General features: G+C 41.9%; 1 protein-coding gene across 2 annotated transcripts in view; it reads left to right on the top strand.

Moving 5' to 3' along the window:
* LOC109894618 (leukocyte tyrosine kinase receptor) overlaps positions 1 to 15,777 on the top strand; it is an 86,809-nt gene that overhangs the window by 18,487 nt on the left and 52,545 nt on the right. For both annotated transcript variants that reach the window (XM_031829108.1, XM_020488231.2), the window contains exons 2-6: positions 1,395 to 1,484; positions 3,675 to 3,824; positions 5,876 to 6,104; positions 11,278 to 11,417; positions 11,538 to 11,678. In XM_031829108.1, the coding sequence (XP_031684968.1) occupies positions 1,395 to 1,484; positions 3,675 to 3,824; positions 5,876 to 6,104; positions 11,278 to 11,417; positions 11,538 to 11,678 (750 nt within the window). The remainder of the gene's footprint in view (positions 1 to 1,394; positions 1,485 to 3,674; positions 3,825 to 5,875; positions 6,105 to 11,277; positions 11,418 to 11,537; positions 11,679 to 15,777) is intronic.

Here is a 15,777-nt window from a genome sequence, read left to right as displayed (position 1 = left end):
CTGACTTGTATTTAAAGGCCTCGTCAGGGAACATTGAGTAAGGGAAAGGGGGATACCTAGTCAGTTGTACAACTGAGTACCTTCATCTGAAATGTGTCTTCCGCATTTAACCCAACCCCTCTGAATCAGAGGTGCGGTGGGCTGCCTTAATCAACATTCACAGCACCTGGGGAACAGTGGGTTAACTGCCTTGCTCAGGGGCAGAACAACAGATTTTTACTTTGTCAGCTCGGGGATTCAATCAAGCAACCTTTCGGCTACTGGCCCAACACTCTAACCACTAGGCTACCTGCCGCCCCTACACTCCAACCACTAGGCTACCTGCCCCCCCTACACTCCAACCACTAGGCTACCTGCCGCCCCTACACTCCAACCACTAGGCTACCTGCAGCCCCTACACTCCAACCACTAGGCTACCTGCCGCCCCTACACTCCAACCACTAGGCTCCCTGCCGCCCCTAAACTCCAACCACTAGGCTACCTGCCACCCCTACACTCCAACCACTAGGCTACCTGCCGCCCCTACACTCCAACCACTAGGCTACCTGCCGCCCCTACACTCCAACCACTAGGCTACCTGCCGCCCCTACACTCCAACCACTAGGCTACCTGCCGCCCCTACACTCCAACCACTAGGCTACCTGCCGCCCCTACACTCCAACCACTAGGCTACCTGCCGCCCCTACACTCCAACCACTAGGCTACCTGCCGCCCCTACACTCCAACCACTAGGCTACCTGCCGCCCCTACACTCCAACCACTAGGCTACCTGCCGCCCCTACACTCCAACCACTAGGTTACCTGCCGCCCCTACACTCCAACCACTAGGATACCTGCCGCCCCTACACTCCAACCACTAGGCTACCTGCCGCCCCTACACTCCAACCACTAGGCTACCTGCCGCCCCTACACTCCAACCACTAGGCTACCTGCCGCCCCTACACTCCAACCACTAGGCTACCTGCCGCCCCTACACTCCAACCACTAGGCTACCTGCCGCCCCTACACTCCAACCACTAGGCTACCTGCCGCCCCTACACTCCAACCACTAGGCTACCTGCCGCCCCTACACTCCAACCACTAGGCTACCTGCCGTAAGCCAACTATACTTAAGTTTGATGGATCTGTTTGTCATTATACTATTTTGCGTCAGTGGCGTCTTCAGTAATCTACTTGTCTTGATTGTACTGGCTGTTCATGCAGCTGTGTTGATCTACAGGCCCCAGGGTAGACAATATCTCTCATTTGAACTTTAAAATGGAAGGACAGCCTGGTGTCCCACTGTCTAATAGTCCTCTGCTGTCAACCATGTTGTGTGGAAACACTAGGGACACACAGTCAATAAAAACAATCATGTAACCACTTCTCCCTCTCTTTCGCTCTCTCGCTTTCAGTTGGCAGCTCCAGTCATGCTCTACTGGACATGTCCCTGGAGGAGAGCTTCATGTTTCCCCATCACTTGAGTCTTAAGGACAAGAGCCAAGGTAAGAATTATCCACACCAAGCTGTTTGTCATTTGGAGACCTAGGGAAGAAGCATGATTTACTTAGTAAATCAATCACATAGAACTCTCCCCCATATCGTTGAAATAAGTATGAAATATTCAGTGTCAACAGATCTTAATTTAATCACCCTTTGTTGCTGATCATTTTCCTGCACAGAAGGAAATGTAAACTTGTAGTGTATTTGAGTTGTATCAACCCCGACAAAAATAGCCATGAATTATAATCCACATAATAATTCACATTTCCTGTTTGTGCAGATTATTTTCCTGCTGTAGAAAACTGGCTCAAATTTAAGTTCCTACATCTGTATGGAACCCAACCTGTTTAGTTTCATTAATGATAATGTGTGTCAGGGACAATGGGGTTCCGGGTTTCTGTTACCTATACATGTGTTGCCTTATAGGGCTGCCGTTTCTCTTATGTGTGTTCTGCAGAGAGTGAATCAATGTCATTTAAACTATAGAAAGCACTAATCTAATAGTGTTTGTCATAGCTGTTACAACATTGTAATGTGTTCAAAGCTCACGTTGACAGTCGCGTTTGTTCTAAATGAGACTTTGCACATTAAATGAAGACCCTGATGAAATTGAGCTTCACACAAAAATCCTCATCTGCATGTTTTATTTACGACCAAAACGTGTCTTAAATTTTTCACCTAACCACTTAAATTCTAGTATTTCTGTGTCCCAGAGGAAAGAGATGTGGTTGTCTTATTAGTCCTTCAGGACACATCACATGACTCCCTCCTCATTCACTTGGATTAGATTAGGATTGTTAGACTCAACATGCCAATTATGGAGCCCTTAAAAATGTATATTTTCCTTTTCCAGACAGACATTCCCTGGTCTTCTCTGATTATATTGGAGTTGTTTTTATGTTTGATCATTCACAAATCACTAGTTGGTGCTACAGTAGGCTTCTTCAGACACCAAGGAACGTTCTTAGTCTGCACTATAAAGCAATTTTGAATTGTCTTGTCGGTGTCAATTTGGAGACTCATATCTCTTGCACTGAACTTTGGGAAAGTTAAAGCGCTAATGGAATCCGTCTGAAACAGCTCAGAACACTAAGCAGGGTTTCTAAGGTCATTTTAATCGAGCTTAGTTGATGAGAAGAAAGTGTACTGAATATGTACTGACATGAGTCATTTGAACGTGAGTGTGTGTGTCTAGTAGCATTATGTTAAATTATGGCTTTTTGTTAAGGCTCTGATACGCTTTATAATGGGTTTTTAATGTTAAACTAAAAAGACAATTTCAACTAATTATGCTGTATGCCTGTATCTGGTTTGGCGTCTGCTGTTCTTGGAGATTGTCAGAGTGTCTACTTATTGCCACTGTCTGAGTCTGGTAAATATGCTCTCAGGTAATGGGGCAGCAGGTAGCCTGTTGGGTGTTGGGCCAGTAACCTGAAAGGTTGCTAGATTGAATCCCTAAACTGACAAGGTAAAATTCCGTCGTTCTGCCCCTGAGCAAGGTAGTTAACCCACTGTTCCTAGACCGTTATTATAAATAAGAACTTGTTCTTAACTGACCTGCCTGGTTAAATAAAATACAAAATATCCATGTCAGAAAGCTCCTTTGGCACAAGTGAAAAGTGTTGGTGACTGCTGTGAGGCTACCAATTATGTAGATCACTCTGCATCACTTGTCTGAATATGTTGACAGTAGAAACAGTAAAACCTTCTAACTGTGGTAACAGTACCAAGGACACTGTTTCTATTTTAGACAATTTACTGGAACCATAATGGTTTCAACTGATAATTGCCCTGAGATTTGGTTCACTTCTACTAATTTCACCCATGGGCATCTGGAGTGTTTACTTCTGTTAGGAGCTGTTGGTAGAGTGGAGTATACAGTTAAGGCTTTGTGATGTCCTAATTTCATCATATTTCTGAAGCAGGCTGCAATGTTGGCCTAATTTGGCATCAGATGAGGATCATTAGTTCCATGCATTTCTGTCATTCATTTGTATAATTAATTTAAACTAATTTAATTACAATCAGGTGCAGTTTCCCTCTTGATTTCCATGTTGACGTGAATTAATACAGTACTGAACACAGTACAATAGAAATTACATCATACAGTGGCCAATGTTTAGCAAGAATGTGTGAACAGAACATAGAGTCAGTCTCAGACATAATGGATCTCTTTTTCCTCACTCCTGCAGCCACTTCTTGTGATTTTGAATCGCCTTGCTCTTGGACCTTCTCCAATCACAGTGTCAGAAATGACTGGAGGGCCATGTCACCACAGCAACAAAGATCCAGCACACAGGCCATGAAGCCAGTCAGCGACCATTCGGAGGGGAACTCTGACGGTAAGGGAGGAAGCACAGTCACAAAGAGAATACTCCATGTGTGTTTCACTCACACCTTTAAATGTGCTACTCCTTTCATCTCACTGAGAGCATAGTGTAGTATACTGTGTCGTGTCTTTGGCATCATTAAAAGTGAAGACTGTTATTTTATCAAATCAATTCTCTGTAATTATTATTACGTGATTAAACTAATCATGTAAATGTAATTAACTAGGAAGTCCGGACACCATGGAAAATCTTCAAATCAAATCAAATCAAATTTATTTATATAGCCCTTCGTACATCAGCTGATATACATTCAGATTACAAAGTTATATATTTTTTAAACATTTTGGACAAAGATATTTTAATATCTGATCAATTAGTCTTCTATTAATGAATTATTCTTTACCTCCCGTCAGTCTCATTCCAAACGTCGTAAATTGTTGGTTATCTGCACAAACCCAGCCTTTCGTATGAATCATCCATACACCAATTTGCTTAATCATTTATTTACTAACTAACTAAACAATCACAGAAATGCGTAAACAAACAAACTGTAGATATGTTACTAACAAATGATAGGGAAGATTCCCTAGTGGGCTAAGCTGATATGACGGCTTGGTGGACGAAGGGAAGTGGGTGTGGACTGAGAGAGAGCGGGAAAGACAAAAAGGATCACTACACACAGTTGATAATTATATTCATTGAAATGCTAATCCTTTGCACATGAACGCTCACTCATTCTGGAATAATTGCAATCAATATATATTTACACCCATGTGTCGTGATCTTCTCTGTTGGAGTCCGGTCCGTCTGCTGGAGAGTTCCAAGTCTCTCTCTCTCTCTTTCTGTTTCCCTGAAGATCAAATTCTTTCGTGGTTAGATGGATACTTCAGGGTACCATTCAGAAATATTCTCATAGAATAGATGTTTCGGTGGTTGTCTGTATTCACATCCCAGGTTTACATCATTTCTAGCTGCAGACTAGTAATTAGTATCTAAGATTTTCTCTTATTCGGTAGGGAGCAATAGTCTCAGAGTTTAACCGTTTCCAGCCGTGTAGCCAATGCTCCACGTGGTATGGTCAGGAATTCAATAACTATTCGCAATCACAGCTCACGCTGTGGGTTTGCTTAGTCTAAACTATTCGCAATCACAGCTCACGCTGTGGGATTGCTCAGTCTTGGTACTCTAACCTGTGCCAGCTCAGCTAACACAGAGGTATTCATGGTCTAAAGAGGATTTCCTCAGGAGGGGGTTTTATTCGTAACAATAGGAAAGGGCTTTTCCATGACGCATGTCTGTGCTCATGGGGGAGGGCCAATGACTTAGTTAAACTTTAAAGGAAATATAAACTCTCACATTAAAGGTTTAATATCACATTACATCATTTCACAAATAGTTTAATCTTTACCCATTCATTTAATACAATAATTAGATGCAAACCTCATAACGGAGGCACCTGTATAAACAGAGTAATGTAATGTGGCTGTATTGTCTTTCATTTGGTCACAAACATGAAAAAGAAAACAGACCGGTCGTAGCTGGCTTCTCCACTGACCGTTTACACATTCTCCAAAACATGGATATTGTTCACTTCTCAAATTCTGTGATGTAGTAGAAGTTCCTTTGTTCTACTGTGAAACTCTCTCTCTCTCTATACTGTATGGCCGGGGGAGAGAGTCTCCGCCAGGAATTTACGGCCTGAGATAACAGAACCTGGGTTTAGGAGAGAGTGAGAGAGAGGGGGAAGGCACAATCTATATCCAGAAAGGTCCACGTCATGACAGCTGTATTCAGGGAGATGTAATGGAATTGTTAGAGAGATGGTGACGTGTGTTGAGCGCCTGGGGGGGACCCGGCCAAGAGAAACAGAGCGAGGTCTATGTGCAGTAGGATAATGCAGCATTTTTCCCCTAATCATTTTGATGTGTTGTTTTGCTTCATAATTAACTGAAAATACTGCTTTCAGTCAGAACAATACAAAATATTTCGCTATGGGTTGGGTTTTTCGTCCAAACACTTCAGTTGACTTTGTGGAAATTATTGTCTGTCCCCCCCCATTCCAGGTCACTTCCTGCTTTTGAGTCCCTCCGCTTCCTCCAGGGCGTCTAGGAAGTGTGAATACTACATCACTAGTCCAGTGGTCTACAGTAGTGGCCCACTGTGCCATCTGCAGCTGGCCCGCTTTGAGCTGGGGCCCACAGCTGGAAACCTCTCAGTCTTAGTGAAACCAGTCGAGTCAGCGTCTGTCATCAGCACAACAGCTCTCAGTGGCAGAGACCAAGATGGCACCAGGTTAGCATGTTTTGATTTTATGCTTGTTCACTTTAACATTCCACACAACTTCTCAACAATCTCTCTTTTGTATTCTGCAGTTGTAGCATTTGCTCAACAAGATTTTTAGTGCGACCATGTGTATCTCACTTGCAGTACTCTACCTTGCATCTTGAGTAAGTTCGTAGCAAATCAAATCAAACATTATTTGTCACATGCGCTGAATACAACAAGTGTAGATCTTACTGTGAAATGCTTACTTACAAGCCCTTAAACAACAGAGCAGTTCAAGAAGAACTGAAGTAACAAAATAAAAATAACAATAACGAGGCTATATACGAGGAGTACCGAGTCTGTACGGGGGTAGATATTAAACAGCGAGTAGCAGCAGTATATAAAACAAATAGGGGGATTAATGTAAATAGTCCGTTGGCCATTTGATAAATTTTTCAGCAGTCTTATGGCTTGGGGGTAGAAGCTGTTAAGGAGCCTTTTGGTCCTAGACTTGGTGCTCTGGTACCGCTTACCGTGCGTTAGCAGAGAAAACCGACTATGACTTGGGTGACTGGAGTCTCTGACAATTTTATGGGCTTTCCTCTGACACCGCATATTATTGTAGATCCTGGATGGCAGGAAGCTTGGCCCCAGTGATATACTGGTCCGTACGCACTACCCTCTCTAGCGCCTTACAGTCAGATGCCAAGCACTTGCCATACCAGGCTGTGATGCAACCTGTCAGGATGCTCTCGATGGTGCAGCTGTATAACGTTTTGAGGATCTGGGGACCCATTGCCCAATCATTTAGTTTCCTGAGGGGGAATAGGCTTTGTCGTGCCCTCTTCACGACTTTCTTGGTGTGTTTAGACCATGATAGCGACTGGAACAAGCTGCAACAAACACTCAAACTGGACAGTTTTATCTCACTCTCTTCATTCAAAGACTCAAACACGGACACTCTTACTGACAGTTGTGGCTGCTTTTGCGTGATGTATTGTTGTCTCTACCTTCTTGCCCTTTGTGCTGTTGTCTGTGCTAAATAATGTTTGTACCATGTTTTGTGCTTCTACCATGTTGTGTTGCTACCAGGCTGTGTTGTCATATGTTGCTGCCTTGCTATGTTGTTGTCTTAGGTCTTTATTTATGTAGTGTTGTGTTGTCTCTCTTGTCATGATGTGTTTTGTCCTATATTTATATGTTATTTATTTTACATTTTTAATCCCAGCCCCCGTCCCCGCAGGAGGTCTTTTGCCTTTTGGTAGGCCGTCATTGTAAATAACAATTTGTTCTTAACTGACTTGCCTAGTTAAATGAAGGTTAAATATATATATATTTTAAATGTTATGATAGATCGTTGGTGATGTGGACACTAAGGAACTTGAAACTCTCGACCTGCTCCACTACAGCCCCGTCGATGTTAATGCCTGTTCGGCCCTCCTTTTCCTGTAGTCCACGATCAGCTCCTTTGTCTTGTTGACATTGAGGGAGAGGTTGTTGTCCTGGCATCACACTGCCAGGTCTCTGACCTCCTCCCTATAGGCTGTCTCACCGTTGTCGGTGATCAGGCCTACCACTGTTGTGTTGTCAGCAAACTTATTGTTGGTGTTGGAGTCGTGTTTGGCCACGCAGTCGTGGGTGAACAGGGAGTACAGGAGGGGACTAAGTACGCACCCCTGAGGGGCCCCAGCGTTGAGGATCAGCGTGGCAGACGTGTTGTTGCCTTCCTCTTACCACCTGGGGGCAGCCCGTCAGGAAGTCCAGGATCCAGTTGCAAAGGGAGGTGTTTAGTCCCTTAGCTTAAGCATAAGCTTCGTGGGCACTACAGTGTTGAACGCTGAGCTGTAGTCAATGAACAGCATTCTCACATAGGTGTTCCTTTTGTCCAGGTGGGAAAGGATAGTGTGGAGTGCGAGTGAAATTGTGTCATCTGTGGATCTGTTGGGGTGGTATGCAAATTGGCGTGGGTCAAGGGTATCCAGGAGGATGCTGTTGATGTGAGCCATGACCAGCCTTTCAAAGCACTTCATGGCTACCAACGTGAGTGCTACGGGGGCGGTAATCATTTAGGCAGGTTACATTCGCTTCCTTGGGCACAGGGACCATGGCTGTCTGCTTGAAACATGTAGGTATTACAGACTCGGTGAGGGAGAGGTTGAAAATGTCAGAGTATAACCTTGATATATACAGGTACATTTGTACATAGTAGCTATGAACAGAGCTGAGGTATTAATAGAAGTGGACAGTTAAGAGCATCTCTTGAATAAAGGCATACACGTCATGAAAAAAACAAACTAATCAGGGTTTAATCTTGGATTTGAAAGGTGATGTACAGGTATTTAATTTAGCTCTTCTCATATCTTAGTCAATCCACACTACCTAAATTGGTTTGGGAGCTAGCTAATCTCTAAATATCCATTGGTGGGCCATATGCTGCTAGGTTCTCTGACAGGTCTCAGATAAAAGGATTAGAGAATTACTGGATTTCTCGGTTCCAAATGAAAGTGGTTTAAGATGCCATGTAGTGGGGTCTCATACCTCCTGTGTTGTCGTTGAGCTCAGGGAATCTCAGTTAGATGGTTATTGTATGGTGCTGCAGGAGCAGAAACAGCATTAGAGCCAATGTGAAATCAATATTCCCACTGGGCAAAGATGTCAATTCAATGTCTTTTCTACGTTGGTTCAACATAATTTCATTGAAATGATGTGGAAACAACATTAATTCAACTAGTGTGTGCCCAGTGGGCTTCAAGCACATATTCAACCACAAAGACCAGTTTTTTTTCTCCAATGGTTTGCAAAGAAGGGCACATATTGGTAGATGGGTAAAAAAGCAGAAATTGAATATCCCTTTGAGCATGGTGCAGTTATTAATTACACTTTGGATGGTATATCACTGCACATAGTCACTACAAAGGAACAGGTGCCCTTCCTAACTAAGTTGCCTGAGAGGAAGGAAACAGTTGCAGAGATTAATGGCTGTGATAAGAGATAACAGATCAACAACATTGTAGTTACGTCACAGTACTGACAGAGTGAAAATATATTGTTTACATTTAAAAAGATTTTTGCCCTTTTTCTCCCCAATTGGTAGAGTGAAAATAAATTGTTTACATTTTTTTTTTTAATTGCCCTTTTTCTCCCCAATTGGTAGTTACAGTCTTGTCTCATCACTGCAACTCCCGTATAGACTCAGGAGAGGTGATGGTCGAGAGCTGTGCATCCTCCGAAACACAACCCAACCAAGCCACACTGCTTCTTTGACACAATGCCCACTTAATCCAGAAGCCAGGTGCACCAATGTGTCAGAGGAAATACTGTACACCTGGTGACCGTGTCAGCATGCCCTGTGCACGGCCCGCCACAGGAGTCACTAGTACGCGATGGGACAAGAACATCCCTGCCGGCCGAATCCTCCCCTAACCAAGACGACAGTGGGTCTATTGTACCCTGCACCATGGGTCTCCCGGTCACTGCAGGCTGCCACAGAGCCTGGACTCGAACCCAGGTCTAGTGGCACAGTTGTAGTTGTAATGCAGTGCCTTTGACCACTGCGCCACTCAGGAGGCCACAAATATTTTAAAACATGCATCCTGTTAGCAATAAGGCACAGAAGTAAAACCGTAAAACATGTGGCAAAGAAATGAACTTTTTGTCCTGAATACAAAGCATTATGTTTTGGGCAAGTCCAACACATCACTGAGTAGCACTCTTCATATTTTCAAGTATGGTGGTGGCTGCATCATGTTATGCGTATGCTTGATATCGGCAAGGACTAGGGAGTTTTTAGGATAAAAATAAACAGAATAGAGCTAAACACAGGCAAAATCATAGAGGAAAACTTGGTTCAGACACTGTGTAACAAATTCACCTTTCACCAGGATAATTACGTAAAACATAAGGCCAAATATTCACTGGAGTTGCTTACCAAGACGACAATGAATGTTCCTGAGTGGCCTAGTTACAGTTTTGACATTAATCGTCTTGAAAATCTACGGCAAGACTTGAAAGACTTGAATGATCAACAACCAACTTGACAGAGCTTGAAGAGTTTTTTAAAGAATAATGTGCAAATATTGTACTATCCAGGTGTGCAAAGCTCTTAGGGACTTGTCTAGTGTCTAGTTTGAGAAACAAATGACTCGCAAGTCCTCAACTGGCAGCTTCATTAAATTGTACATGAAAAACACCAGTCTCAACGTTAACAGTGAAGAGTCAACTCTGGGATGCTGGCCTTCTAGGCAGAGTTGCAAAGAAAAAGCCATATCTTAGACTGGCCAATAAAAATAAAATATTAAGATGGGCAATAGAACACAGATACTGGACAGAGGAACTCTGACTAGAAGGCCAGTCTCTCGGAGTCACACCTTCACTGTTCATGTTGAGACTGGTGTTTTGCTGGTACTATTTAATGAAGCTGCCAGTTGAGGACTTGTGAGGCACCTGTTTCTCATACTAGACACTAATGTACTTGTCCTCTTGCTCAGTTGTGCACCGGAGCCTCCCACTCCTCTTTCTATTCTGGTTAGAACCAGTTTGCGCTGTTCTGTGAAGGGAGTAGTAAACATCTTGGTACGATATCTTCAGTTTCTTGCCTATTTCTTGCATGGAATAGCCTTCATTTCTCAGAACAAGAATAGACTGACGAGTTTCAGAAGAAAGGACTTTGTTTCTGGCCATTTTGAGTCGAAAATCGAACCCACAAATGCTGATGCTCCAGATACTCAACTAGTCTAAAGAAGGCCAGTGCCAACGTGCCATTGGAACACAGGAGTGATGGTTGCTGATAATGGGCCTCTGTACACCTATGTAAAAATAAACCATTAAAAAATCTGACGATTCCAGCTACAATAGTCATTTACAACATTAACAATGTCTACACAGTATTTCTGATCAATTTGATGTTATTTTAATGGACAAAAAATGTGATTTTCTTTCAAAAACAAGGACATTTCTAAGTGACCCCAAACTTTTGAATGGTAGTGTAGATGCAACACACTTCTCTCATTAAAGTAAAGTTGTTTATCGACTTACTGCACAGATGGCCAAATACTGTTTGGGACAATAGACAAGGCTGTTTAGATACTTATTTGAACAGAAAGTCCTTTCAACATTTTGCCGTCCAGACACACAAACAAACACGCATAAACACATACATACTACAGACACACACACTTAACCCTCTGTTTGCTATGAATAGGGCCCAGTGGGAGGTGCTGGAGGCGGTTATTGGAGAGGTGGATGAGCCCTTCCAGGTGACCCTACTCTACTCCACCTGCCTGGGGAAGGAAAAGGCTTCTCTGGCCCTCGACTCCTTGGACCTCAGAGACTGTGACATGGGTATGTTCTGATCTACATATCCAAACGTCAATAGAAAAATCTAAATGCAATGCTATTTTTACTTTAGCGTATTATGGTGGACTAAACCAGAAGTTAAATGTGAGCTCTTTCTTGTTCCAGGTCACCATGACTTAGAGCTAGGCACAGACTGTGACGAGAGCAAGTCTTTCCACTGTGACTTGGGCAGCTGCATTGACAAGACTAGTGTGTGTGACTTCCACGGTGACTGCCCCCTAGGGGAAGATGAGGGATTTATCTGTGGTGAGTCTGTGAGGGCATCAACAGTGCAACAACATTACATTACATTACTCATGTGCCAGGAAAAACTCTGGGCCCTGTGTACTGTATGTGTACATTGTATCTAATCTTTCCAAGAAACATGTTGTTTATATTTTATCTAAACTTCATACTTTGAGAAATACGATTAAGTTGTGTAATATTCTGACCTTTCAGATAGGTACGGAAGAGTATTAGGGCCAATTCAAGAGAGAAAACAAAAACGATTAGTTATTTTTTAGTTATTTGTTATTTTTTATTTTTGCACTGAGAATATTTTTTCTAAGTGCCAATATTTCGATAATAAAGTGGCAATATTTCGACAATAAATTCAAAATAGAATTTTGTGAAAAGTGGCAATATTTCAAGAATAAAGTGACAATATTACGAGGATAAAGTAGCAATATTTTGTGAATAAAGTGGCAATATTTCAAGAATAAATGTAAAATTAAATTTTGTGAATAAAGTAGCAATATTACAAGAATAAAGTGGTAATGTTTTGTGAATATAGTGGCAATATTTCGAGAATAAAGTGGCAATATTTCAAGGATAAATTTGAAAGAAAAAATTGAAGACAAAGTGCCACAATTTTCCAATAATGTGGCAGTTATATTTCAAGTTTAAAGTAGAGGATTTGGTTAATTGCATGATTCCTGGCTTCCTGTTGCTGTGCAAGCCACCATAGAAAGGCCGGAGTTCATTAATCCAACAGGAGCAGGCAAAAGACAGGTCAAGGGCAGGCAGGGGTCCGTAATCCAGATAGGTGGGGCAAAGGTACAGGACGGCAGGCAGGATCAGGGTTAGGGCAGGCAGAAAAGGGCAAAAACGGTGAAAACTAGAAAACAGGAACAATCGAGAGACAGGAACAGAGGGAAAAACGCTTGACGAAACAAAACTAAACAAAACGAATTGGCAACAGACAAACAGAGAACACAGGTATAAATATACAGGGGAAAATGGGGATGATGGGCGACACCTGGACGGGGGTGGAGACAATCACAAAGACAGGTGAAACAGATCAGGGTGTGACAATAATTTAGAATTGGCTTTATTATTATAAGTATTATGACCTTAAGGAGTTTGTGCCACAGATTGGGTCTTTTCAGAAGGAGGAACCACACGGAATTGGATGAGGTATAGACCGTTGTACAGTGAAATCAACAGTAATGGGCAAATGCAAGGCTACAGAGGGTTGCATCTTTGTGCAATTCAGAGAGGTTTTGTAGTAACGCAAGACACTATAAGACAGATAATCAAGATGATCGATCGCCAGGTCAAGGTGTGGAGCTTAGGCGCGCACAACGCATGAGATGATGGCAATACACAACCAAAGGTTCCAACGTGCTATGGCATATGGACGAATATGATAAAATGAAACCATATGGTATTGCAATACAGGGCTTCATAGATGGCTTTAGCCTTTATGTTTTGTGTGTTACGCATTTGGGAGCGTGCCCAGAGAGGGTCTGCGCTGACAAGAGGTACCGAAAATGGGCACGTAGAAAAAATGCAGGTGTTTCTACTCAGAAACCACAATGACAGTTTTGCCAAAGATTGAAGTTTCCTTTATGGATGTAGTACTGTAAACCTGTGAATTGAATCATGGTGGGCATATTAAGAAAACAAAGTGTGCAGTTCTGGATGAACCTCTTCCAAAACCTCTTCCTGGATAGAAGTTTGATACAGTTCTGCTTCCTTAAACGTGTGCAGGTAATAATTATGTTTATTATACCTTACTGATGAAACAATCACACACGCCCCACCAGCAGCTATTCTTAACACTTGTTTTTATTATCTGCATTAAATTGGTGATGTTATTTATTCTTGGTGAGCTTGTGCAGTGACCTTGGCCTAAACTTACCATGTTAATAAGTTCAGTTCAGGCTAATGCCGATCAGTGATGAAATGTTCAGCTCTGATGACTGAGTGGTTGAAGATGATGGGGATATCTGTGCTGACTGTGTAATCAGTGATGCTTGGCCCATGCTGACTGACCTCTGATACTTGGTCTTCATCCTAGACAATGAACTCAGTGCTGTCATATTCATCATCATCGTGAGACACATCACTCAAAGGCTCAGAGATGGATGTGTCTTCAAGTCTCTTGCAATGGCTTAGTTACAATATAGAAACTCAACTTGGGTATCTTGACTGTCTCATATATTGTATCAGTGGAAAAATCACCTGGAAGTCTGTTTGAAGTCCCACAACTCAAAGCCAGTCTCAAGGCCTTTTGCTGGATTGTCCAGTGCGGAAGAAAATATCCTTTCCCTCTTTCAGGATCTCAGTAACTCCTGCACTGCAGTCCAAACCAACCTTTCTGGTGCCTCCTCCTTGCTTTGCTCTGACTTGTTTGGTGTCCTTGTTACCAGTGTGAATCCACTCTACTTCAATACTGCGAGTCCTTGATCTTCCTCTGGTCTAACTCTGGTCTGCTTCCTCTGATCTTCCTGGGGTGTGGATGTGGATAACTGCATAGAAAACAGCTTTTGAAAATAAAACTTGCTTAAATACTCACAACACAGTAAAGCAAAGGCATAGGTCATTTCAGCAGACAAGAAAAACTGACCAAAATCAACTGTCTTGCAATATTATCATGCAGCAGGAGGTGACAATACTGTTTTTAGCATAAAATTTATTAATAATTAATAATCCTTAGAGCAGCTATATCCCTCCAAATTGTTCAATGTTGGTTATCTTAATCCCTGACACTTGTTTTTCAAATATAAGTTAAATATTCAACAACAACAAAAAAGTCCAGAACAATCCTATCAAGAAAATGCTGTGGCAAGAACACTCCGCTAGGTGGCTTCATAACTATACATAGCTGTTCACAAATAAGATGCTTCATTATGATGAAATTCACTTAAGTACTTTATACAGTGGTACTTTATACAGTGGTGTAAAGTACTTAAATAGTACTTTTTAAAAATGTTTTACTTAAGTCGTTTCTTGGGGTACCTGTACTTTACTATTTCTATTTTTTTAGTTTTACTCCACTACATTCCTAAAGAAAATATTAACTTTTTACTCCCATACATTTTTCCTGACACCAAAAATACTTGTTACATTTAGAATGTTCAGGCGGGACAGGATGATGGTCAAATTCACGCACCTATCAATGTAACGGGTAATCATTCCTACTGCATCTGATCTGGCAGACTCACTAAACACAATTCCTGCGTTTGTAAATGATATCTGAGTGTTGGTGTGCGATTCTGGAACAAGCAGTGAATAGGAGTCTATTGGGAGCCAGCACAAAAACCCAACATTAGCACGAATTTCGCAAACAAGAAGTACAACATTACACATCTTTTCCGAGATGTGAGATAACTAACTTTCTATCTGTAATATCAAATATGCTTTGGAATCATGACATTACATACTTTCCAGGAAAATAGGTATGCTTCTCAACACAAGATGCTTGGCATCTGCGTGATGCAGCATGATAAACAGAACGTTATTGGTCGACAGTGTGGCGTTATACTTTCCTTCATTCGATGGATTCCTATACATCTCTATTTCAGTTTAAGGGTCTTTATTGGCATGGGAAACATGTTTACATTGTCAAAGCAAGTGAAATAGACAGTAAACAAAAAGTGAAATAAACAAGAAATGTACACTAAACATTACACTCACAAAAGTTCCAAAAGAATAAAGACATTTTAAATGTCATATTATGTCTATATACAGTGTTGTAACGATGTGCAAATAGAGTACAAAAGGGAAAAGAAATAAACAGAAATAGGCGTTGTATTAACAATGGTGTTTGTTCTTCACTGGTTGCCCTTTTCTTGTGGCAACAGGTCACACATCTTGCTGCTGTGATGGCACAGTGTGGAATTTTTAACCCAATAGATATGGTAGATTATCAAAATTGGATTTGTTTTTGCGAATTCTTTGTGGGTCTGTGTAATCTGAGGGAATTTTGTGTCTCTAATATGGTCATACATTTGGCAGGAGGTTAGGAAGTGCAGCTCAGTTTCCACCTCATTTTTGTAGGCAGGGTGCACATAGCCTTTCTTCTCTTGAGAACCAGGTTTTTCTCAATATCAAGGCTATGCTCAAAGATTTCCTTATCTTT

Source organism: Oncorhynchus kisutch, linkage group LG7, assembly GCF_002021735.2.
Source record: "Oncorhynchus kisutch isolate 150728-3 linkage group LG7, Okis_V2, whole genome shotgun sequence".
In the NCBI taxonomy this organism is placed as follows: Eukaryota; Metazoa; Chordata; class Actinopteri; order Salmoniformes; family Salmonidae; genus Oncorhynchus; species Oncorhynchus kisutch.
This window is presented reverse-complemented; position numbering and strand designations above follow the sequence as displayed.